Genomic DNA, 25,730 nt, shown 5'->3' with positions numbered 1-25,730 from the left:
TTAATTGTGTGAGTATGGAATACATCCACAAACTGGCTGAGGTGGGAAGGGGCCTCTGGAGGTCACCTGACCCAACCCAGCTCCAACAGGGACACCCAGAGCAGGGTGCCCAGGCCCACGTCCAGTTGGGTTTCGAAGGTCTTCAATGAGGAGATCTCAGAGCCTCTGGGCAGCGTGTGCCAGGGCTCTGTCACTCACACAGCACAGCAGTGCTTTGTGATGGGTTCCTGTGTGTCTCCCTTTGCCTCTAGTTGTAGCACAGGGCACCAAATGTCATTCAATTTGCCAGAGTTGCTGAAGTATATACAGCACAATAAGGTTGATCTAATCAGATCAAAAAAATAATCATTTTTTACTTTTTTCTGGATAAATATGGTCATTACCCAGGCAAAAACTTGCAGGAGACATGATAACGTTTGTATAACTGAAGGGAGCAAAGGGTGACAGAGACACTATTCCTAAATATAAATATTCAGCATTCCTTAATTTAACAAAAAATCTCATACAAACTATTAAATTGAAAATATGGACTAGCCGCTTAGCAGCAAGCCAGAATCAGTTGTTGCCCCCTTGGAGGAACTCCCGAGATGCAGGGGAAAACTGCAAAGCTCTCTGCTTGTTTTGAGAGCAGCTCTCCCAAAGCAGGTTACGGCAGCAGCAACTCAGCTTGTTCCCACAGCACTGGTTTCACATTTGATTTCATTTACGTTTTCAGAGCCATGACAAATGCCTCTTTTGACCTTCGTTATCAGTTCCTGGAACACAATATTATGACAGCAATAGGACCTCTTTCCCCTTTGCTCCCTTGAAAATGAGCACTCAGGCTGAATATTCATGAGCTGAATAATACAGGAAATTGGGACATAGCCCTATCTCATGGCTCTGTTATCATGTCGTGAGAATGAGTCTCTGCTTCTCAAAGGGGTGCGGCTGGCTGTCCCAGCCCAGGGGACGTGCGACCAGCACTGCCATCACCACTGCATCAAGAAACATCTGGGCAACAGCAACAGCAATCCTCCTCCCACCCCTAACCCCTCATTACCTCTCCAGCCCTCGGTAGCTCCACGTAACCACATACGTCCATCAAATGTAATTTCTTTGTTTCACTTCTCTTTAGTGATGCTCTGGATGGCATCTAGCAGACACACGGTTATTACATTACAATTTTCGCATAGTCATTTTGAGAAACCATCAGCTGGATTAGACCACAAAATATCCTCAGCCACGTGTTTCGGGCTCAGGAGGAGCAGCTGACCCTGCTGGAGGCACGGGGCTCAGCACGGCCGGGCTCCTTTACTTCTTGTCATTTCTGCTGACAAAGGTGAGGAGGTCCATCGCGGTGACCACGCCGAACACCATCTGTTTCATGAAGGAACTGCCATTCCCACTGACTGGAAGCGTGGAAAGCGCCAGGTTAGTGGAGGAGAATGTAAGGAGAAGAGAAAGAAAAGAAGAAAAAGAAGAATGTATATGCCACAGCCCTGCAGGTAGAGGCTACTACTCATTTTTTAAGAGAGAACCATAACTGGGACAGCAGCTGTCTCTGCTATACCTCAGCTGAAATGACCAGTTCAGCCTCGGTCAGGTTACAGGGTCACATCAGGGAGGCTTAGCTGCAAACAGTGCACCCCTTAGCACAGTGGGACCCCTGACGTCCCCATTGTTTGTAGTCAGCCTCCATTCTGATTCTGCTTCTATCACTGCAAAACTTTTCAGGCCGAACTAATGAGGCTCCTTAGAGCAGCAGTGAGATTCTTCAGAGACGCTTCCCATTCTGCTCTAATAATGTCCTACACCACCATTAACAAACTAACATCGCAGCAATTACTTCAACTGACTGATAAATGTTTTCCTAAAGGAAAACAAAATTAGCCACCAGTGTCCAAACACGAGGAAGAAGAACAAGCTGTGAAGATGAGGCAATAAGATGCTAACTGTGAGGGCATTAAAGCAGTAATGCTGCTGAGAGTGGGAAGTCGCCTCAATCTGCTTTTTGGTGAAAGAAATGAAAGTGTGCACCGAAGGCAGATTTGAAAAGGGACTTTTTCTTGGCTGGGCTTGCAGGTGGCTTTGGAGTTGCAGGAGGCTCTGCAGCAGGCCACAGTGATGCAAGCAGAGGGGCTGGGCAGCTGGCATACGGCAGGTTTGGGGGTCCCAGTTCAGCAGCAGCCCACTGATGGCAGACAGTACAACACAATAGTGCACTCTGCTCACCACAGGAATGCCTCGCGTGTTCAGTGTGTAATCCCATACAGCCAGTTTAATTGTAGCCTTCAGCTCGAGTGTCACACTAAACATGGGTCTTCTGATTGTTGGGTTTTTCTGTGTTTCTGTATGCAAACTAAGAACTTCCCTCGTGATAAGGTCAAACTCATACCTCTGCAAGTCTTACAGTGTAATTATACCAGAAGGATGTGTTAGGCCAGGTTTGCAGAACAGCACCTACACCCATACCTATTTCTGTCAGGGGAATAGCTGCTGCTATGGATGCTTTACTGGACTCATCAAATGGTTTTCCTTCACTGGCAGAGCATCCCTATACCCACCCTCAGTCCAGGAAGGACTCATAACAGGGTGCCTCAGGATGTGGTGCTCTTAGTCCAACATACCTCTTTTCAGCTTTCTTAACTTCCCCTGGCCCTCCAGGAAAGGTGTCTGATAGCACCCAGCCATGAGGGCCTCATTAATTTTGGCTCAGGCCCCTCAGGGGACACAGGCAGGTGGACATCCCCTGGGCTGGAAGTGGGAACAGAGGTGTTCAAAGAAGATGGCATGGCCTCTGTGCGTACAGAGAAGGTCTTCAAGCAGCGGGATGCAGACTGCATAGTTTTTCCCTTGCCCTTGCCTGAATTCCATCTAGGACTTTTCTAACCTGCCCATACTCTCCTTTGCCCTGTCCTCAGTCTACTAGTTCTGCAGCTACCCCTCCCTTCCCCCTTGTTTCCTCTGCTGCCCAAAACCAGCTAAGGGTTGATTTGAATTCAAGGTCAAGAGACTAAATGGGTACTGAAAGCCTGAGGCTATAGCTGCACAGCTAGAACACCACTCCCCAGATGCTACCTACAGTCTGCCTTGCTTGTCATGTGAGGGGACAAAGTGAAAACCTTCCCACTCCCAAAGCTGGGTTTCCATGGACAGTTATGAGATGAGGAGCTGATGTGTGCTTCAGTGTCATTTTTGCACTGTGGGGACAACACAGATCCCACAGGTCAGGATCTGTGATATGTTCCTGTGGGACTTAGCCAGCCACATGCTGGTCCCAGGCTCCACTGGTTAAGGCTTCCCCTTGCTTCCCTCATCCCCGCAGCATCAGGAAAGGAAATGGGTGAATGATTGGGCTGTTGCAGCACTTTGCAGAGTGGTGAGTTGCAAATCCTTCCTGCAAAGGTGCAGATGCTGCACACTGTGGAGCAGCTGCACTGATCCCTCTCAAGTTGAGCGAGGGAAATTCCCAAACTGATCTCAGACATTTGTGCAAAGCCTGGACAGCACTTCCCCTCTTTACAGATACCTACACTGCATTTGCTCATGCACAACAATAGCAAAGTGGTCATTCTCCAGGATGCAGGAAAGCTTCCCAAGGCTGTCCTCTAGGCCAATCTAAACAGGACAGAAAGAGACATTTTACAATTCACTTTACATTTACAGAACAGCAGCGAGGAGCCTACCTCCCCTCCCGCCTCAGACTGTCGTCAAGTGGGCAGAGTGGACCCGGACCAGGCGTTCTTTACTCACCAATACTGCTTATTGGGAGTACCTGTGGGCAACCACGATGGTCACCCTCCCCATTTCTCTCTGCCTTCCCCTCTCTCAGCTGCTCTCACACCTCAGGGTGGTGGAGCATCTCTTCCCCGTCCCCAGACAGCAGAAAGACAACAGCCAAAGCCTTAGTGGTACCTTAGAGAACTGGTCGTAGATTACTTTTGTAACGGGGTCTGAGAACTGTGCGCTTCCAGCCAGCACCGAGGTCAGGGTATTGCTGAGGGTTACCATTCCCAAAATAAGTCTGCAAAGGAACAGAGCTTTCCAGAAAGCCAGGCCTGAGGACAAGCACACAACTTATGAAATCAGTGACTAAATTCCTGCTGCTGTGAGCAAGAGGCAGCAGTCTCCTCGTCATCTGAGTAAGACCTTCAATAGGCAGGGGTCCTCTGGTGGCAACCCCGTAGAACAAGCTATCACAGAGTGTTCCCTTGATTAATTGCATCTGCTGTCATCCTTAGCAAAAATAAAGGCTCTAAACTTTCTAGTTAGTCTGTTCTGGGAAACATTGAACTCATGCAATGACTGTAGAATTTATGGGATAGAATACCTCCAGGTTTAGACCCATATGCTTATTCTTCACAAGGAGGTGGATGGTATTTTAAAAATGTGCATCTCAGAATTCAGCACAAGTGCTTTGCCATTGGATAAATAGATGGGACTTTCTTTTTAGCTTCATGGTGGCTGCTTTTCCTGTTGGAACGACCATCTCTGTACCAAGTAAAAATAGTTACCCTGATTCAGCAACAACAGGAGCCTGATCATATCCCTTCTCCCGGAGGATTTCAATTGCCTTTTGACAGCTGACTTCTGGGAGAAGAATGAGAGGAGCTGAGAGATTCAGTTTCTGCACCTTGATGTTCCACCACCTGTTGAAAGACAAATGGCAGCACCAAGATTTTACTCACTGCTGCGCAGCTGCGGGACGTGCTCAGGGAGGCAAGGCCAGTAGAGATAAGACCGCATGCACAGAGATATTCTGTCAGCCTGCCTACAAAGCTCATGTGTTAAGCTTGTAAGGAGAGGCCAACCAGGTCCCTCCTCTCTGTCATTCTGCTCAGCAGGGTTTTGGTGGACTGGACAATGACTGCCACATGGGAGTGGAACAGCAACTTCAGGACAGAAATGGCTCCTTACAGCTATTAAAACTTCTCTAATTGGAGAAGAGGGATATCTCATCACTCAGAAGAGAGGAGCTGACTTGACAGCCTTGTGAGAGGGATCTGGAGTTAACTGCTTTCTTTTAAACACTAGAAGATAAAACGTCCCTTTGAAGATAATCATTCCCAGACTCAGAGGGCTGATTCCCTTAGTACAGCTTATACTGGCAGAGGTTGTCTTACCAAGGCTTGTGCTCCTGGACATCTTTTAGGAATCCGTTTTTTATCATCCATTTATCATTCAAGAACTTGGACCTAGAAATCACCAACAAAGAATGGGTCTGTGAGCCTTCCACAAGCAGTCGTGCTTTGCTCCATGCATTAGACCACAGCACTGCCTCAGGGTTCCCATGATTTTTGCAGCTGGCTGCTCTCAGCCCCTTTTAAGGTCAATGGCAGCTGCAGGTGCTCAGTGACTCCTCAAAGCATGCCAGCTATTTGCGTTCCTAACTTGAGTCATGCAAGTTCAAAAACTTTAGCTTGACTGATTCCTGCTCCATGCAGTAAGGCAGTGACTAGAGGAAATAAAACCCGAGTGTCCCAACAGCCAGCCCATGCTGTTTATCATTGTTGTGTGTTGCTTCTCCATGTCATTTTATTCCTTTGGTCAAGGGGAAGTGGGAAACTCACATGTAGTTTCTGACAGAGTCGGGCAGGATGACGACGCAGCGCTGCCCGTCCTTCAGGTCCTTGGCAGCCTGCACAGCAACAGACATAGCACTGCCTGAGCTGCCACCTGAGTGGTACCAAGAAGAGAGAGACAAGAGTTGGGAGGAGGACAGCCTTGGTTTAGAGAATAGGAAGAGACCGAGTAGGGACTGATGGGCTATATTCATAGGATGTCTCCTGGCAATGGGCTTACAGGGCAGCAAGAAGGGTCCCCCTATGAACCTTACAAATCACCACCTGCGGAGGCTCTGCAGGCAGGCCAAGAGCTGAAAGGTTCTACACAGGGACATTCATGTAACTGCCGCCCATATCACGCCCTTCCTTTGGGTCAGGAGAACTCTATGCCAAATCAAGATCTTCTGGTGAATGCATTTGTCAATCAAAGGTTTGCTCTAAATGCATTGTGAAGACTGAAGAAAAAAACAAACATTACACTCATGCTTGGAATACCAGGCTGATGTGATGGGAAGACCTGAACACCGTGTGTATGTGCACACATGTGGTTTGCTGCACGTAGGGAAAGCAGGTTGCTGCTTTACAGAGGCAATTTCTCCACGGGTAGTTTTAGTACTGGAAGTCAAAGTCATTCCACTATCTGTGTGCCCATTACACACTGCACTCAAGGCAGCACGTAGTTTACTGCAGGTTAATTAGCACTGGGTCACATTTTTCAAACTAATGGTGAAAGTCTCTGAAAAATGCAGTTCCAGGGACATGAAGCCATTCACATTTTATAGATGAGCTCAGCAAATGGTTTCCATCGAAACATAGTGACTCTGTGTCTGCAATGTTAAATCAACATAACAAATCACTTGATCACTCTCAAAGCTCCTGGGATGTGAATGCCCAGGACGTTTACCAGCTGTAACTACAAGCCTCTATACTGTCTGGTCCTGGGCACAAAGCTATAGCTACCTGCTCAGGGACAGGCAAGGCTGAAAAATACTGATGCAGCATAGAGGCCTGGACAGTACAGGCAGAGTTTGCCTGAGGGCACCTATTAACTTTGGAAAGCACTAGGGATCACTTGCAGCTTGTTGGCACAAGGAGAAATACTCCGTAGGAACATCTTACACTTACTTTACTTTCAAACTTTCCCGGTCCAAACTTGGCACCCCTAGTATGGCAATAGTTCAAATACAAAGATTATAGCCTCGCACAGTTGCTAGCACAGGGGACAGTTTTAGCCCACCTGTCCTGTCCTGAATCCTGGTAATCCTTCTCTTCAGTCCATGTAACACTACACCAGGCAAAATTAGGCCAGAAGATCCACGTGCGAAAGCGTTACAGCAAGCAGAGAGTTATTGCTTCTATAATTGTTGCTGAAGAGCCAGATCCCAGACCACGGACTCTCTGCAATACCTCTGACATCTACAGAGACCTACTAGCATTAACCTAACAGACACAAAATGCAGGGAGCACCTACCTCTGATCTGCTTTGGTCCCAAAGCAATTAAAGGATGAGGTTGATAAATTTTGTTAAGAGAAGCAGCTGCTGTCATTGATGCTTACCACACAACAATCCTTCCTCTCGAATCAGCCTGCGAGACATGAGGAACGAGTCTCTATCGTTGCTTTTATACCACTGATCAACCACCTGAGGAGAAAGCAAGACAGTCAGTTCCTGCAGGAGATACTTCAGGCTGCCCCAGTCCTCTGACACCCGCTGTGGTGTAGGCTGATGCCTACAGCACCTGGCAGCTTTGAGCTGCTTTCCACACTTGGTGAAAACAAATGCATTTATCAGAACACCACGAGTTCTTGTTTGTGGGCACTTCTCTAGCCTTTCTAGCCAGAACCCTTTCTAGCCAGAATCCTTTCCTTGGAGAACAGAGGGCTGTCTGGCAGGTCCATAGTCAGGATGAGGAAGAAGAAATGGTGGGAATAGGTTGGATGCAAAGACAAAGAATAAGCAGAGGCCTCTCATCACACAGCTACTTACTGATCTGTCCAAGACAGTAGGGATAAAATCATGCCCAATGCCTTCCACCTCTATAGTTGTGGTGTTTGTCCTGTTCAACTCACTGGGCAGAGCGACGATGGAGCCTTCAGGGTCTACGCCAATTATCTGTGAGGGAAAAAAATATTTTTAACCATAAAAGGAGTTCAAAAGTATCATCTCAAAAGAAAAAAAACCCACACCTTTATCAATGACGTTTTTCTTCCCAATTGGGAGAAGTAATTGCCAAGTCTCCAGTTTGCCTCAAAGCTCCACAGAATGGACACCTACGAGTGGTGTCAACCATTTGGCACGGAGGGTTTTGCAAAGGCAGGTGAGGAGCACTAGCATAGGCAAGGTGGTACCTTCCAGCAGCCAGTTACCCAGGAGCAGCAGCAGCAGCAGCAATGCTGCCAGCTGGGCCAGACACTTCCTCAGGGGACACCTGACCACGTCCTGCAAAGGGCAGGGCATGGGGCAGGGCAGGATTAGTAATGGGGCTGTGGAGCCTTTGACTTCCAAGACATTCGAATGAATCTAGCTCAAGCTGAGTGTAACACCAAATTGTTTCCAACAAAAGCTATGCTCAGCATGAAAAAATGAATAGGGAGAGACAACAACTGCTAGCTCAGCCCTGCCACACATGAACCATAGCATTAGTTTTGATCAAAAGCAGAGGCAGGAAAACCCAGGGGAGCCAATGGGAACCCTGTCTCCCAGCTTACTTTGCACTCTGGGCACTTCTCCTTCAACTTCCTTGCAACACCAGTGACAGTGCCTCCTGTGCCGGAACCAATCACCACCATGTGGACCTTGCCTGCAGGTCAGAGAAGAGAAAGGCTCACAGGGACTCAGTCTGGCCGCAGCACTGCCTCTCTTCTGTCCAAGTCCCATGTCCCTCAGCTGCTACATTCCTACAACCCTCCATGCCCTGATGGAAGTGTCCTCCCCCAAGCGAGGTCTCCTGAGCCATCTTGTGCTCTCAGATGATGAGTGACATAGGTGTTGTATCAAACAAGAGATGGCTCTTCCTGCCAGGTTTTGTTCACTGTCATGTCTCCTTCCTCGGGCTTTTGAAATCAGAGGCCATAATAGAGAAGACCTGCAGGCTTAGGTGGATCTGGAGCGGGTCATGTGAAGTTGCTACACTACGTGCCAGTGTTATCAAAGATATCTTCCCTTACAGAGGCCCTCTTGGCTGGTTCTATCCCTTTCACTCAGTAAACTATGTAAAATAAGCTTCTCACAGACGGCTGTAGCCCTCCACACATCCTCAGCACGTTGAAATAATGGTGCAAATGGTACCTTCACACTGCTCCAAGATCTCCTCAGCGGTGGTGTCGTAATGAGCCAGAGGGTTGCTTGGATTTCGGTACTGTTTATTTCAACAGAGAACAGCATGAGTTATGGGGTAAAGCACAGGTCAAATACCAAACTAGCAATAGCTCCTGACGAGCCTTGCCCAAAACATCCAACTGCCCCTCTCCCCTCTCTGGAAAGGGCTGCCAGGTCACAGGTGTTCCTGTGTTTATCACCTTGGGACAGGTTTCTAAGAACACATAAAACTTGTCCACACTGGAGGCCTGAACACTGGAAGCCTGTGAATACTCTCTGCTATGTGATGCCTCTGTAGTGCGAGGACAGCATGCACACTCTGCATTGCCAGATTTTGTGAGTCCTAGTGGTTTTGTTGATGTCTTTGCTGCTGGAAGCAGCAGTCTCTCAGTATTTGCAGATGGCTGTTATTAACTTTCCCTGTTGCCTAGAAAAAGCTGAAAACACAGCCTACAATATTCCTAAAGTGTTCAGAAAATAAAAAAAATCTCCCCTCTCAAATGTCCTATTAAATTCTTTTTTTCAGGATGCCTTCCTGCAGTGTGGTCTGACCAGAGGGAAAAGTACACTCCTGTACAAGACCCAGTGCTGCAGGAATTACTGGTGTGAATCATCAGGGTTTGTCCTCTGCAGCATGGTGCTTATTTCTGAGGCAGGAATGAGGCTGCTATGTTAGCATAAAAAGTGATTTTCAGGTCAAAGGTAAATCTGAAGCAACACGAGGAGCCTTTGGGCAAGAAAACCCATCCTCCCCCACCTGCCAGCACTGGCAGAAGCGTTACAGGTTTGGAGGTGCCCCCTGATTTTGTTTCTGCCACTCTCTGCTTTATAGAGCAGTGATTAAGTTTCATGCACCATAAAGTGGTAATTCCTCAGTAGTGAAATCTGCCTCCACTGCCAGTTTGAACAAAGGCCCCAGATGCAGGCAGACTTGGAGCACGCTCTATAAGCTGTATCTGGGAAGTGAGTCCATGAAAGAACTACATTTACCTGGTCCAGGATGTGGGAGTTTGGGATTTCATTTTTCAACTTCCAGGCGACACGAATGTTAGACTCTGGGGCATCAAAGCGGGTGCATGGGGTCCTCACAATTTCAACACCCAGTGCCTTCAGAATATCAACCTTTTGGAGGGAAGAAAGAAGATGTAAAGCAACCAGTCTCACCTACTGCTGGTAATCTGAGCCCATGCATTCATGACAGTGTCAGATGTCAGAGGAGCTTTGCATGCAGAAGACATTTAACAGTTGGAGATAAAATGTCCAGTTCTTGGTTAAGCTATCTTTGACGTCCTTCTGGCACCAAGGGCCTCCTGCCTGCAGCCAACATGTGGGTTCGTGCCTGGCTTCATGCCTTGTCCTACTTGGGGACAGAGGAAGTAGGTAGCTGCTCTGTGGTGCATGGGAAGGGGAACCTAGGAAGACACATTTGTATATGCTGTGGGCTGAGACCCTGCATGCAAGGAGGAGCTCAAAGCTGTCTTTGCCCTAAGTCCCATTGGGGGAAAGAACAACTACCATCAATCCTGGGATATCGATCCACTGGGAGGTGCAGCTGTCGGAAGAAGAGGGTGGGTGCATGCCACTGCTCTGGAGGTGAAGCTTGTGGCAGCTGGACATGGTATCTGATCCAGACTGAGCTCAAGTGAGATTTATGTTGAAATGAGGGTGGTGCTTTAGAGAAGGGCTAAGTTTTGAGCCAAGAGAGGGTCCAGGCCTGGCTTCAGTAGCATGAGTTTAACTGAACAATTCATGGGCTCAAAGTAGAGATTTACACCATTCCCAGGGCATCATCAGAGCTTGTGTAAGTGAATTGGTTTCCACCAGCTTGAGAAAGCAGTTCAAAGAACATTCAGCGTCTCCAGGTTAAAGGAAATCATGCTGAGACAGAGATCAAGTTGACTAGTCGGACACTAGAGAGAAAGGCAGTGGGGACAGCAGCCCCAGCACCAACTCATCTCTTCCCTGCTCCCTCCAGCCCTCACCCTCACAGAACGTGGATTGCTCCACATCTCTACACGTATGCCATGTTCAGCTAACACATGACCCCAGCTGCATCACCAACACCAGGTAATTGGTTAGATCACTGCAGCGTGCTTTTTATGTCAAGAGGAAATCTTCTAAACAGCTACAAAGATATGCCAGTGTCTGTGGTGAAGCTCACTGCCCTTTAAAGGAGAGGACAGTCTATATTTTGACAGGGAGAGGCAGAGAGAGACAGAGAGAGAGATGTTCTCAGGCTGTAGGTAACACCATATAGAGCTCTGACCTTCTCCGTGCTCATTTTCTCCGGTAAGACAATGATGCAGCGGTAACCCTTCACTGCAGCTACCAGAGCCAGCCCGATTCCTAGGTGGTGGGGAGGAAAGGGGATCATTTGACAACAGCATTTGGCAAGGTCAACTGGCACACATTCTCTCCTCCTTCCAACATGCCTCTCTCCCACTGGTGAGCACAATCCAGACATTTTCACTGTCAAGCTGCACGTGAGGGCATCTTCTGTGATCCCTCCAGGATACACTCTGAGGATGCACCATGAGGATGTTGTAATGTGGGAGACAATCTGTGATAATACTGGCATGGCACAAGGTGCTTGGTAAAGCTGGAGAATGCTTTCTTCCTGCTACAAAGCTTATTTCTCCTTCCAAAGCACAGGAGAGAGGTGATTTGTTTTCAGGGGGTGCCTCACCCTCAAATGCTCTCAGTCATGTACTGGGGGGGGAGGGGGAAGGGAATGAAGCTGCATATCTCACCCTAAGGCCAGCAGGCCAAGGGGATCTGCATGCCAATGTCACTGCGGTGATGGATGGAGCCAGCTGCTCCTGGGCCAGATGAGGCAGCAGTAGCAGTGTGTCCCCAATGGGAGGGTACAGCAGCAGCTGCAAGGACATGGTGCTGCCCCAGAGGCAGCAGCGGGAGCTCTTCATGGGATGTTGAAACGGTCACATAGGGTCCTGTGTGGGATGGACAGTGCGGGGAGACTCCTCTGCTGGTGTCTGAGTGGCATGACAGTGACAAGGAGGGGAAAAAAAGATTTATCTTCCAATCCATTGGGGAAATCCCTCTTTGGGGACCTCTGAATATTCAAGCACGGGTTGCCCCAGGTCTTCCAGCTCCTGAGGCTATCTGCATCACCTCGATGCCTGCACAGAGATCCAGAGGCACTCAGGAATTTCAGCAATGAGTCTGTCAGGAGGGAGGGAGGGGAACTGAGGTGAGGACCGATCCCAGTGCAACAAGCCAGCCATACTACCTGTGTTCCCTGAAGTGGGCTCTATCAGTGTGTCTCCTGGTTTTATAATCCCTGCTCTTTCCGCATCTTCCACCATCCTCAGGCTGATGCGGTCCTTCACGCTGCCCCCTGCGTTGAAGTACTCGCATTTTGCCACTGGAAATCAAAGATGACACTCTCTCAGGGACAGGGTCATCACACTGCACTGCAGGCTCCTAAAGCCCTCACTGCTATTGCAGATATTGTCAATAGCACAGAGATTACAAGGTAATTGCATCTGACCTTAACTGCTTCCTTAATGCTGCAGGCTGCAAGCCTTTGTTTATTTGCTGGGTAAGAGGCCCTGTGTTGGCCGGCAGTTCGGAAACATACAGCTGCTGGGTGTCCTGTTCCCTGTCTTGTACCCAAGGGATATATAGATTTCGCACTTACAGACACAATCAGTGGGCACGGTGGTGATGGGCTGACAGCTGGACTAGATGACCTTAGTGGTCTTTTACAACCTTAATAATTCTGTGATTCCCTTGCTGCACCATGGGAGGGAGATAGCATCCCAGCAAATGGGGTTGTGCCTCCGCAGCTCACCCAGTGCTGTCTGCACCAAATCCTCCCAGACAAGGAGACTGTTCTGCTTCCAGCTGCACTCTGGGAAGGTTCCCAAGGGGAAACAGAAAGTGAAATTTCCAGAGGCAGAGACCCAGCACTGTGCAGCTCCAGCTCAGCCTGCTGAGATGGTGCAGCAAGATGATGACTGGCTGTAACCTAATAACCAGATATACTTAACGCATGCCACACACGGCCCTCCCATCTGTTCTTGCTCTCCATAGTCTCTTCTGAAGCCCCCTCTGACACTGCCCGTCAACCTCACCTCATGGCCCGGAAAAACCTGGTGGAAAGGGGAAACTCACAGAGCTCACACTTGAGTCCATAGGACTTCCCAATCTTGTTGACTCGGACCATGGGGGTGTTGCCTATTTTCCTTAAGATGTTGGGTAAAATCTTTGTTTCTTCTGACCTGTATTAATAAAGAAAAAAAAAAACAAAAGTCAAATCAGAGCAACTGTTACTCAACATGAACCAAGATAAAATCTTAATAGAGCTTCAGCAAGACCACCAAGAAGCAACTTGGCACCAAAAGAAGATGAATCCATCATCAAATAACAGCAAGAAGAGATAACTGTGGCCTTCTACCACTCCTACCTTGAGTTAATTATCCCTTTACACAAAAAATAATGTCATTTATTCTCTGAAATGTCTTGTTCTACAAAGACAGGTCTATAACTATGTGAAGTCAGAAGAGCAAACAAGCCTCAGAATTATGGAGAGTCCATGAGAAAGCCAGAAAACCATGCACAATACAGACCTCTTCCTCTTTCCTCCCTCCTATCCAATTAAATCTCTGCTTTTTACATTTTCAGCCATCTCTGAGCAACCTTCCTCTTGCCTTGCTCCTGTACTTGCAAGGATGGCTCCAAGCCATCAGAAAGATCCAGGTGCTCCAAGGCACTTCAACCTCAGGCTGACGAGAGAGGGCTCTCTCTCAGCAGGATCTGCTCACCAGTGTCAATTGATTACCAGATTTCAGGGTATGAATTATCATCCCCTGCTTTGGGGTTTTATACCCTTGAAGTGATACTCATGATGAATTCTATCTAAATTTTATGCATGAACCTGGCAACATTTTCATCCAAGGGCTAGAGTTACCAGCTGCGTTTGCCAGTATGTGCCCATAGTAAAGAAATGAAATACCAGTCAGGATGCTTCTCCTTCTCAGATCTACAGAACCCTGCATCACAGCTGTGCTCCCCTAGAAACTATGCCCAAGGTGATACATCTCAGCTTCACCTGGGATGAGTTAGCAGTGGACCTTTTTCTCAGGGAAGCCTCACTGAGCAACTCAGAGCTTTCTTACGCTTCTGTGGGCTGAGTGAATTCTGCTGTGAAGCAGAGGACTCTGGAGTTTTTGGCAAATAATTAAACTGAGCTCTTGGGTCAGGGCAATTCAGCCTCGTGGTTTTGCTAGGCTCTGTCAGCCTCTTAGCAGAAGCCAAGAAACACCTCACAGCGATAGCAACTGAGATGAAGAAGAGTTGTTTGCCCAACGTAGAGCTGAATGCATCTTGCCACGCATACAGGGAACTATTGTCCTTGAACTTTTTAAAAGAAGGAGGAAAAAGATAGATGAGGGCTGTGTTTATTGGGGCCACAAACATATTGCCCCTGGTTGATAGTCAGCGTGTTTCCCCGTGTGGGGTCACAAACCCCTACCCCCTCACTGTTCAGCACAGTTCTCAGCTACTATCATCCTTTGAACCTTGATCCCAAGTTATCCTTGTGTGCTATTGCAGCCAGGCAGGCAGATGGCTGTCTGCTGGCAGAAAGTCCATATGGTACAAGGATGACACGCTGGTTTACTTAAAGACACACACACCTCCTTGCGAGTTTTGCAAGTGTGATAAATACACTTCTTGGAAGAGTACAGGGTGTTGTTTTATTGAAAGCACTCCTTACATCTCAAGTTGAGGAATTATGGCATATTACACATGTGCTGTTAACTCTCACTCCATGGAAAGTGTTACCATGCACATCACAATGTCTACTGTGTGCTGGTAAATGTGAGGCAAGAACTCAACAAATGAGTTTCCCCCACAGCTGAGCCATTTTCCATCTGCCTCTAAAACGCTCGCTGCTTTCAGTGAGATTGAGACACAGCACGAGGAGACTCCAGCTCCCTCAGGTGGCCTTTAAGCTAGAGCCTGCCTTCCAATGATGTGACCTGAGAGCTAGACTGCAGGAAGTCAGCTCGAGAGTAGAAAGCAAGGCAGTTTCTCTACCACGGCCAGTAATCGTGGTAAAAGAGATACTTCCATGCTATGTGCACCCCAGCAAGGCAACCTTCTCCCTCACTCTGGAGCAAGGCAGCAAATTTTCAGCAGTTCCTATCAAATTCCTTTTCTAATCACTACCATATTTTACTACAAAAATAATGCTAGCGCTGTCAGCTTCCTTTGTCAGCTGTGTGAGCCCTGTGCATGAGCTCAAAGGCAGCAGGTCTGTGGATACCAAGGTCTGTGGAAATGCCTTTGGTGCTCCTAAAGGATGTGGTGGGGATGCTGTTGTCTTACAGCAGCTATAATAGGCTCGGGATAGTGGTGAACAAGGGTGATTTTTTCTCAAGGATTTCTGCTTTTACTCATGATGTTATTCTATAAGAGGTCAGAGGAAGAGCAGCCCAGGTTATAGCAGATCAGAACTGGATTAAAGAATATCAGAAGTAGTCTATCAACGTATCTCAGGGAAAATGTTACTAATATCCTTAATTAAAATAACACTTTTCCTTCTTTCCCTGATACTACCCCTTTCTGCCCCCAAACTCGGATAGGTTTTATCTCAGAAAGTCTAGTGATTCTTTTCCCTATCAGTTACCATCATGCAGAGCAGGGAAAATGACCAGCCCATTCCATGTAATTCTGCAAAGTAAAATGTTATGGTATGTCCCAGTGCTGTGATTTGTGTATATTCTCATCAGTGCTATACAGTGGGCTGTGTTTCATTCCCTGCATCACCTATACCATGTGCGTCCCAGGTGGGCTCTAGGCTGGCAGTGCTGTGCCTCTCACAGGCTCTGGTTCCTCACATGCTGGACCTGAATTAGTGCTTTGGCACAGCAGAGGTGTGTCTTCAGTTTCCCTGACATTTATAGGACAGCCTTATCTTTAATAGCCTGTCTGCGTTTAGTTTGCAGGGCCACTAAAGCACTTCTTGTCTAGTGACTTTGGCAGGCTTGCCTCAACCTGGGTGGAAATCAGCTGCTCAGAGGACATGAACGAGCTCAGAGCAGTCACCTCACCTTGCACTGAGCTCTTAGGTCACTTAAAAAGAGTGGGCAACCTCTGTATGTGTCATTTCCTTCTTATTTAAAAACACGAGCCATAGTAATCAGTTTTTATGGAGGTCTCTGGTCATTGATAGAGACTTTCGTAGTATTCTGAAGTCTTAAAGCATGCTTCAGACTGTCTGAATGAACAAGGGTAGCTAAATGGCATCCCTCAACTGATGAATGCATGGCTGTCACTGGCTGTGGTATAAAAAGGGATGAATTTGAGTTGGATGCATGCAGTACATTACAACTGGGAGCACCATCTACACACACCTAGCAGTTGGGAGTGCCTCCACTCCTGCTGCACAGCACCAGCCCCCACGCACCCCACGTTGCAGAAGTGTGCAACTCTGATTGAAATCCACATCTAGAATATGTTCATCTTAATTCTCCTAAAGTGAGAGGCCCCAAAGTAGCACATACTTACATATGTGTGCTGAAAAACACAGAGACAAATTTTGAGCCACCAAATCTTTCTTCAGGACTAAAGGGAGAGAGAAATTCTAGATGTGGTGCTGAGGGACATGGTTAGTGGGCATGGTGGGGATGGGTTGACGGTCGGGCTAGGTGATCTTAGTGGTCTTTTCCCACCTTAATGTTTTTGTGATTCTGTACTAAGTAGATTTAGCCTTCAGGGAAAACAAAAACAAACAAACAAACAAAAAAAAAACACAGAATCAGGGTAGCATATTTTCCAGCTACAGACTTCTGGTCACTACAGTGCTGGTGTTACAGTAAGGTTATCACTTCAGAAGACGCTGACCTTCCTTCAATCTAAAATAACAAGTGTGAAAGAATTACTTACAAGGGTATACAGGAGTGTGGAGACTTGTTGGCAGGCGTTGCAGCTGTCCATGTGCACTTACTGGGCAAGTTGGGAAGAATCCACGTGCTGTCAGCTTTGCTTTCCTGACTTCGCATGCAGCTGCCATTCATGAGCAGGCATGTCTTGTTTGTCTCCTGTACAGTGGAAATGGAGTACACAGCCACCTTAGAGGAGAAATGTGGTAGGCAGGCACCCGTGTAATAGTTGACAAAGGCAAGAAATTACTTTCACATTTGGGGGTGGAAGCAGGACAGGAGCCCACCTGGGGCATCCCTACCGGCTTTCCAGAAACCCAGTTCTGCAGGTGAATTAAATCATGGAAATTGCTCTTTTGTCACATGTACGAATTCTGGTGGATCTGGAGAAGGAGACTGAGAAACAATTTTCAGGGTGGATATTAGGAAAAAATCTCTTCTCAGAGAGAGCAGTGAGGCAGTGGCACCATCCCTGGAGGTGTTCAAGAGCCATGTGGATGTGGCACTGAGGGATGTGGTCAGCGGGCATGATGGGGGTGGGCTGACTGTTGGACTAGCTGATCTTAGCTGTCTTTTCTAACCTAAATGATTCTATGATTCTGTTTCTCAGCATTGAGGAACAAGGCAAAATGAAGTTGTTAGGAACAGCTATAGGAGCAAACAGATAAAAGTGGAACCAGAAAAGGGTCAGAGTTGTTCCCAGAGAGGTAGTTCCTTAGTGGTTCTTAAATACAATGTTGTTAATGGTACCTTGGGAATACTCGAAACACAGAGAAAAGGACAAGTTTGGTTTTATAGTTTATTCTCAGTGTCTGCTATAGTTTCTGGTATTCTGACCTGTACTAGAAGCAGGATAAATTGTTACATGGAGTTTTCATGTGACTCTTTATGGTGTGACTATCTAGGGAGTGATTATCTACACAATTCATCAGCTGTTTTTGGGGGTGGGGGCTAAGAAAACCATCCATACAGAAAATAAATATTTTGGTAATTGGAAATTTCTGATATATGCACAGGATGAATTGGTCCTGATTCAGCCCTCACTGAATAAATGGACTTTGAAGCTCAGTAGGATCATGTTTGGAGACTTGCCCCCGGGCTTTGTAGTGCCTACAAAACACTGCTGACTCACAACAGTCAAGCAAGCAGCTGGAACACTGTTATGGATGAGTCACAATTATCTAAATAACTTGTGGCCCAACACGTGAGCCCAGGGGCAGCCTTAATTACCATTTCTGCCATCCTCCTTCTGCTCACTTGTTTCACCCACTTGAAGTCACTTCTTTGAAGCAGTCCAGCGGGACTGTTTGAAGTCAGTGCTGTGATTTCCCAGTGGTACCTCCACCAGCCAGGAGTCTGGGGCTGGGGTTCACTCTGTGTGGATGTCCCTGAAACACAGAAATATAACAGATTTCAGCCAGGGGATACATGAAGGTTAATAAATGCATGTTGCTGCCTGGCCTTGCCACCCCAGCTTGAAGAAGAGCAGCAGGCATGGTGACTTTGATGATAAAATCAAACTATGGAGCCTGGTAGCAACCAGGGCCCAGCTCCATACCTAGTTGCTCTCCTGAGCCTTCAGAAATTAGCTCTTTGGGACACATGAAAGTCCACGTGGGATGGTCAGATGTGATCCAAAATCTGAGACATGCCTGTCACCTCCTGGTGGTTCAGGCAGAAGACATAGTGCCACCAAGTGCCAAGTAGTCAGCCAGCTGCAAGGCTAGATGTAGACACATGAAGAAAACTTGGGTACACAGGGCTCCCCCGGATCAGATTTAGTCTTTTTCTTTTTTTTTTTTTTTTTCTCAGAAGAAATGAAGGCCTCTGAATGGATCTAGCATCCTGCAGCCACTCCTCTTCCCAAGGCAGCCTGGTAACACCTACTGCAGCCCAAAAAGGCAGCAAGAGACCATGAGTGTGCAGGACAATCAAGCCAAAATGGCCTGGACCCTGCAGATGGTATGATAAAGCTCTCCTTGCAAACTTTGCTTCTCTGTGCTATATCCAGACACCACCAAACCTGTTGCTTCTTGGAAGAGATTAAAGAGGAAAAAATCCATTTTCTTGCAAGATAGATTTTGTGTCAGCCTTGAGAATGTCTCCCAAAGCAAATCCTTATTTACCTAATGCATTAACTGAGAAGGAGCAAAAGTCATTTGCAGGTAAAGCGGAGATAAACTGCTTATCACTGTTTACAAACTGGAACATTAGAAGTACGATTTTACTACCTTTTTTTTTCTTCTATGCCCATCTTTACCATTTTGTGGTGGGGGTAGAAATGCAGGAGAGGCTGAAAATTCTAGCTGCTGCGAAACAATATGAGGGTTTCTTCTGTGGGTCCTTCCCCTCTTTGTGAGTGCTGATCTCCTTGCCTTGGTGGGTGATGGCCCGCGGGAGGCTGGGCAGTGGCTAACCAGGTACAGCATAGGCCCATCTCCATTCCAGCAGGCCCATGAGCAGGGCTCTCCTCTCAATGGATCAAGCCCAGGAGATTTGAGAGGTCACTTGGCAGAGAAATGTTGCCTTCTGGCCATGGGTGATGTGTTTATGAGAAGAGTTTGTGGCTGCCATCAGACGTTGTGTCTATGTCACCCTCAAATCCCTCCCTTAGAGGCACAGCAGCCAACCCTCCCTCAGTCCATTGAGCTCTGTTACGTCAGCGTGCTTACACTGACAAACCTTGAACCATAGAAAGCCCAGCTCCAGCTCCAGCCCAGTTAAGATGCATCTAAGCCACTGTACTTCTGAAGAGAAACTTAACAATTGAAGCCTAAAACTGAGCATCAGACACTACATGCTGTGCTGAGATGCCAAGTACAGAACCACATGGAGGGAAAAGCATTACACTTTTTAAACTAAGATCACATTTCACTTGATATGTTCAGCTCCCTTAACACCTCAAAAGAAAACACGAAGAATGGGATTTCCATTTATTGAGTCATCCACAGAGTCAGATGTATTTTCTAGATGTCCGGAGAACAAAGTATGAAAACATGCCCCTTGACTATGTCAACATCTACATTCCTTACTGATGGAGAATTTGTCATTTGTCTTCTCAAAAGCTGGTTAATTCCTTGTGCAGCACTGTAGAACAGATATCCTGCCAACCTGGAATCATTTCAAAATCTCTGCCCAGCTGTGCCCAGAGTCTGGATTAGTATTCTGAAGTTAAAATACATCCACAACCACTGTTGTTCAATTGAAGCCTGAAGCATAGGAACCTCAATAACGTATTTCCAAGATTGCAGACAACCTGAAGCCTGACCTTCCCTGTGTGTCTCTGAGGCCTTGACACAACAACAAGGAGTCACTCTCCTGCTGACACATTCAGCAGTTTCATCCCACTAATGCGCTTGCTTGATTGAGAAGCGTGGACAGGGAGGGAGTTGGGACCTCTGTGGAAGATCTACAGTTGAGCAATGCTGAGAAGACAATGTCCAATGCAAACATCCCCCCATCCTGCTTCCAATGCAGTTTCAACTCTCTTACATCACAAAGCAATGTCCTCTCTTGTTCTCCAGAACTCTTACCAATATTCCTAACTCCTACCTGAAGCTTCAACTATTGTTTGACCAGCTGTCAAATGTGTTCTGCTGTATCTCTAACAGTCCCCCCAAGTCTCTTCGGAGTGTAAAACATCCAATTAGAGAAGCCACAACAGAACGTACAAGAGATAATGGAAATATCCACTGGAATTGGAAACAACCCAAGAGGCAACATTCAGCTACTGCCACTTACTGAAATAATATGACAAAGATCATTGGCTAATATTTATAGAGTACTTTGCAGATAAAAGATTGGGTTTATTAAGTTATCAGGCTGCACTGATAAATTCAACAAGAAGAAAGCTGAGACACTTCAAAGCAGTCTGAGTGAGAACGGGAACTTGGCAGTGCAGAGAGGATCCATGCAAATTTTCTCTATTCACAGGAAACTGCAAATTTCTTGCTTTATTTTATAGAAATGGTATTGCTCTCATTGAACAAAGCAAATGCAGCATCAGTTCAACAGAATCACAGAGGGACTTATGCTGGAAGGGACCTCGGGAGGTCCCCAGCTCAGCTTCCCAATAGGATCTTTTGGGTCTTGTAGACCTCCAAGAATGGAGGCTACACAGGCTCTGCAGACAGCCTGCTCCATCACCCAACTGACCACATAGCATAAAAGCAGACCCTCCCCGCTTTTCAGACTTGCTCAGAGCTTGCTGAAAGCACAGACGCTCCCCGGGTCAGAGCTAACATTTGAACAGGCTCCGAAGCAGAGGCCACCAGAATCCTCCTGTCAAGCCTTTCCATGGTAACAACACTACTTGGCTGGTATGCATGGCTCCCATGCACTTCACCATTATAAAAGAAGCATGTTCAGTAAGAGATAAGCCATACTCACCACCTCCAGTGTATTGCCTGAGCACTCGTGCTGTGTTCCAGCTCCGAGCTTATATGTGTCCTGTGATAGCAAACACCAATGAGCGGCAGCAGAGCGCTCTGTAGAGATGATGCTGATTGGGTCCCGCCCCGTGCCTGATTATGCCCAGCATCTGATTACTCTCTGATCATAAACGATTGGGACATAAAGAAGATAAACAATTTATTGTATTTTAATTCATTCCTATCTTTGGAAGCGATTGCAGCCCAACCACCAGCAATGCTGTGAGCAGTTCAGAATGCGGTTTCTGATCTCTTTTCATGTCTCAGACTGTTGCTTCAATTCAGTCTAGTCTATGAAAGTGTGTACCTTGCTGAATCAGGCATTAGCAATGACAGAAATGACATGCCACTAACCCAGGAACTCAGGTGTCTTCGCAACACCTCTCTGCTCCTCACCAACAACTTTACTAGTAAGTTGCCTGAGAGCAGTAAATGTCTTCTGCTGAATTCCCAAACACTGGCAAGGGCCATCGTGGGATTATCTGGGTGCTGATCTCCTAAAAGAAGGAGAATCCCTTAGAGGGGTTTAGTTCCCCCCTTTCCCTTCTGCTTCTCACCACTGTGCCCTGCTCCCCACAATACAGCGGTGGTGGAAACTACACCGCTACAGTCAAGCCAGAGTAACACCTGTAGGAACACTTATCCTGGAAACTTTTCCAAGTCCTGACTATTTTAGTTATTAGCACAGGTATGGCATTACCTTTGGTCTTTTTGCAATAAATGAAATCTCTGGAAAACATTGCCAGAGGTAATCCACTGTAGAAGAACCTTGTGGGCTATCTGATGTGACGTAGATCGTGTAGATCTCTCACAAAGAAGCTGCAAATAGCCCTAACCCCAGTAAGAGACGTGTTTTCTGGGCACTGCAGTTACAGAATAACCCAGGCACTTCTCCCTGCCCACCCCCTGAAGCAGCATGTGCTTGAAACCACATTAAAAATTAAGGTTCGTCAGCGATTGAACTGAAAGAAATGGAGATCTTTTCAGCCTATTTTTGCATGTGTTTATTTATTTATTTTTTGTTAAGATAAAATCTATATGCCAAATCTGATGACCGCTCTTAATTTCACCACCATTATTCCCAGAAGGACTCTTTGGATTGAGTCTGGTTTTTAAAAGTCACCCACCTTGAGCGTGGCAGGCTCTTTGACATAGGTTTTGTGCTCTGTCTGTGCCTGAGCTGAGAACAGAAGTCATTCACAGAAAGCTGACTGGGGTCTGCACTGCCATCCTTGTCATATTACTGTTGTGAACTCAACAGAGGATACACACAATAAAAATGTATTGAGCTAAAAAACAAACAAAAAAAAAACACACGGGCAAAACACAAATCTGAAGCTGTGCCACAGCAGAATCACACCACCCTGTATTTTATCTGAGTGGTTACATTGCAGCTTTGGCCTCACAGGATCCTGCTGGTGAACTCGTGTTGTACCCAGGCCAAGAAATAGTGACTGGTGAGAACCAGCCAGCCATAAAAAGGGAACGAGATAGCCTCAGGTCTCCTTGGAGCCTTTTCTTCTCCAGGTTGAACAGTCCCAGCTCTCTCAGTCTGTCCTCTTAGGGGAGGAGTCATACCCCTTGGATCATTTTCATGGTCCTCCTCTGAACACGCTCTGACAGATTCACATCTCTCCTGCACTGAGGACTCCCTGTCTGGATGCAGTGCTCCAGGTGAGGTCTCACCAGCGCAGAGCAGAGGGGCAGGATCACCTCCCTCATCCTGCTGATCATGTTTATCATAGAACTAATACAGAATCGTAGACCCTGAAGTATCTGTCACATGTTATACGGTGCATGGACTACTGAGGTGGTCTGCACAGATACGCACATAGGTCAATCGGTTATACAGATCCAGCTGGTTGCCACTAACAGAGAAGGCTGCTTTCCAAAGCCTGAGAGTGGGCCTGTATCTGTGAAAGAACATGCATCTGTTGGAAGAAGCTGTGAGGCACTGTTAGCTACTGAAAGAACAGTGCACCCTGAAGCGAATACAGCATGTACACATAGATTTGTACATATAATTTTCTTAAGAATAACACAGGAGTGCACAGGCCATAAGTGAATTTCCCTCACAGAGGGGAGAACAGGCTCTTCTTCTCACAGCCACACTACTGCTCAGGTCCCTCACTGTCCTCCAGCAATAGCACTGAGCAACACATCCTGCTCAGCATGGAGCAAAGCAGCAGCTGGGCTTAGACATATGTTCTCTCCCACCTTCCCTGCTGGCTCTGAGGGAAGCACAGGCCAGCCCTGAGGGCACAAGCCCATTCGAGCTGGCCTCGGGCCCAGCAGCCAGCCCACAGCACTCAGACCTGGCACAAAGATGGCTGAATCCCAGGTTCAGGCCTTGGGCAACTTGATCTAGCTGTGCACATCACTGTTCATTGCAGGGGAGCTGGACTAGATGTCCTTTAAAGGTCCCTTCCAGCTCTAAAGGATTCTATGATTCAGGTTGTCCCCGAACTGGGATTCAGCCACCTGTCACCCTCAAGTTGTCTTCACTCTTATCCTGACCCCATCTTGCTCCTTCCTCATGGCCAGGCCAGGGCCACGTCACCATGCTCACCATCTTCCCCTCCGCATTACCTCTCCTCACCGTCCTACTCCCTCCTCAGTCTCTGAGGGCACGGCCAGAGGCAGGCAGATGAGGGTGGAAATGGCAGGGGACGTAGCCAGAGCCCAAAGCCTTCCCTGAAGCCTGTGGCTTCAGCCCCTAAATGACCCCAGTGGGCCAGGACAGCTCCTGTTACCTGAAGGGAAGCCCACCTGCCACTCCCACAGAAATGCTGCCCCAGAAGTAGGCAGCCTGGCTCCATTCGTTATCACTTTGTTTCTCTAGGGAAGGCTAAAGCCTGGAAATCCTCCCAAGGCCCTTTAACAGCCACCTCCCCCTCCAACAGCACGTTTCTGGTAAACACAACATCCTCAAGGAATATTCCATGAGCAAAGCTCAGATGGATTTGGTTTTACTTTGCACTGGCAAAGGTATTGGCACCTCCATTAGCATCACGTGTGTTTTCTTTCTTTCTTTTTTTTTCTTTCCTAAAGGGAATTTATTGCTTTCATAACGCAGCCTTCCGGACTGAAGTCCTCTGGTTATCTCCAGAGCCTGAACAGAAGATTGTACCCAGTAATTTTCCCTGTGTCTGTGATCCATGAGGAGGGGCAGCTCCAAGGCTGGGGATAGCACAGTCCTGGCAGGGCCTCAGCCATCAGGAAAAGTGTTCAGAGCTGGGGTGCACAGAGTCACTGCCTGCAACAAACCCAGGGGCTGCTACCGACAGGGCAACGCCACGGAGATGGGAAGCATCACACTGCAGTTTTGGTAGTTTCTCCTCATAGCTGCACTGGGTAAAACATCCGAACACCTCATGTTTGTTAGAGCTCAGCTCCCCACTTGGGACCACAGCCAAACAGGTAGCACGGTAAGAATGCCTTTCACCTACTCCCGAAGTGGAACTTGATCCCACAAGCTGCTCTCTGTGTCCCGTTAGCCTTTGGCCTTTCTGCTGGAACCACACGCCGTGCTTTGCAAGGGTGAGCCTGGGAGCAATGCTGGCCTTTTGCCTATCACAACCACTTTTGCTTCTCAATAGACTGCCAAAAGGTGAAGGTAAGGTAGTAGGACTACAAAAAGTTGAAGGTTAGGCAATGAACCACAATTGCTGTGGACAAGGACAGCATTTTGGCTGATCAATAGGAAAGGAATGAGTATGGAACTTTTCATGCACCATCCAACTGCTGGGTTGCTCCCCTCATGGACAGATAGTAAGCTGGAGATAAAGCACGTTCTCCACCAGAAGAGGCAGATTGAAGGATTTTCCTACTGGAAAACTCATGAGCTAGCTGCAATTTCATGCTGCGTGAGGCACGTGAAGCAGGCTGAGGAGGCCCACACTGTACCTCTCCATCCTGCAGGTGATGGAAAAAGGTTTAAGCAAAATGGCTGGGCATGGTCCAAATCTGTTTTGGAGAAGTTCGAGCAAGGGCTGACCCTGCAAAGCAACAGGGACTGCAAAGCAAGGGATAAGAGATTTACATCCTTGCCTGACAGATATAAAACGCCTTTGCTTTCACTTACCTCAAGCAGTTGGCTAAGAGGGGACAGAGCTGAGCAGCAGCACATACACATAGCTCTGAACACACAGCCAGTCCCACTGGTTCCTGCCAGCAGCTCCTTATCCACAGTACAATTCTCCTGCTTGGCACTTACATCCATACACCTCTTACACTGGGAAATTCACCTTAATCCCCTTCTCCTTGCCTCCTCACAGCACAGCAGGCTGGCCCCCTGCCCTTTGTATTCATTCACACCTATCCAAGTGACCACAGCAGCAGCTTTTGTAGTAAGAATTCAGTCACATTTCAACCCTAGCTCTACCTGTTTCCTTCCCTAGCCTGTAACAGAGCCAGCCCTGAGAAATTTCTTACAGCCTACAGTCTAACACACTTCCAGCTTGAACTGCCATTCATAAACAAACCAGACAGAGCCATTCTGCAATCAAACAGTTTTTATTGAATT

General features: G+C 47.4%; 1 protein-coding gene across 1 annotated transcript; it reads right to left on the bottom strand.

Moving 5' to 3' along the window:
* Nucleotides 1-588: 588 nt before the first annotated feature.
* LOC136051934 (cystathionine beta-synthase-like) lies at nucleotides 589-18,151 on the bottom strand. Its single transcript, XM_065741649.1, has 16 exons — nucleotides 18,006-18,151; nucleotides 16,780-16,934; nucleotides 13,003-13,109; nucleotides 12,116-12,250; nucleotides 11,132-11,211; nucleotides 9,856-9,987; nucleotides 8,836-8,905; nucleotides 8,256-8,347; nucleotides 7,534-7,659; nucleotides 7,104-7,188; nucleotides 5,553-5,658; nucleotides 5,106-5,177; nucleotides 4,497-4,631; nucleotides 3,898-4,006; nucleotides 3,516-3,600; nucleotides 589-1,391 (listed from the first exon to the last, which is right to left on the bottom strand). Exons 1-16 carry the CDS (start codon nucleotides 18,015-18,017, stop codon nucleotides 1,294-1,296), a joined length of 1,599 nt encoding a protein of 532 aa, XP_065597721.1. The 5' UTR covers nucleotides 18,018-18,151; the 3' UTR covers nucleotides 589-1,293.
* Nucleotides 18,152-25,730: the final 7,579 nt, after the last annotated feature.

Source organism: Cyrtonyx montezumae, unplaced genomic scaffold (assembly GCF_038088225.1).
Source record: "Cyrtonyx montezumae isolate F1298 unplaced genomic scaffold, pur_monq_1.0 scaffold_3, whole genome shotgun sequence".
Taxonomy (NCBI): domain Eukaryota; kingdom Metazoa; phylum Chordata; class Aves; order Galliformes; family Odontophoridae; genus Cyrtonyx; species Cyrtonyx montezumae.
The sequence above is the reverse complement of the archived record's forward strand: the minus strand, read 5'-3'. Positions and strand labels throughout refer to the sequence as shown.

Coding starts and splice junctions, on each gene's coding strand:
- LOC136051934 (XM_065741649.1), bottom strand. Junction 8,906..9,855: donor ACTCCCACATCCTGGACCAG/GTAAATGTAGTT, acceptor TGAAATAAACAG/TACCGAAATCCAAGCAACCC. Junction 7,189..7,533: donor CTACTGTCTTGGACAGATCA/GTAAGTAGCTGT, acceptor CTTTCTCCTCAG/GTGGTTGATCAGTGGTATAA.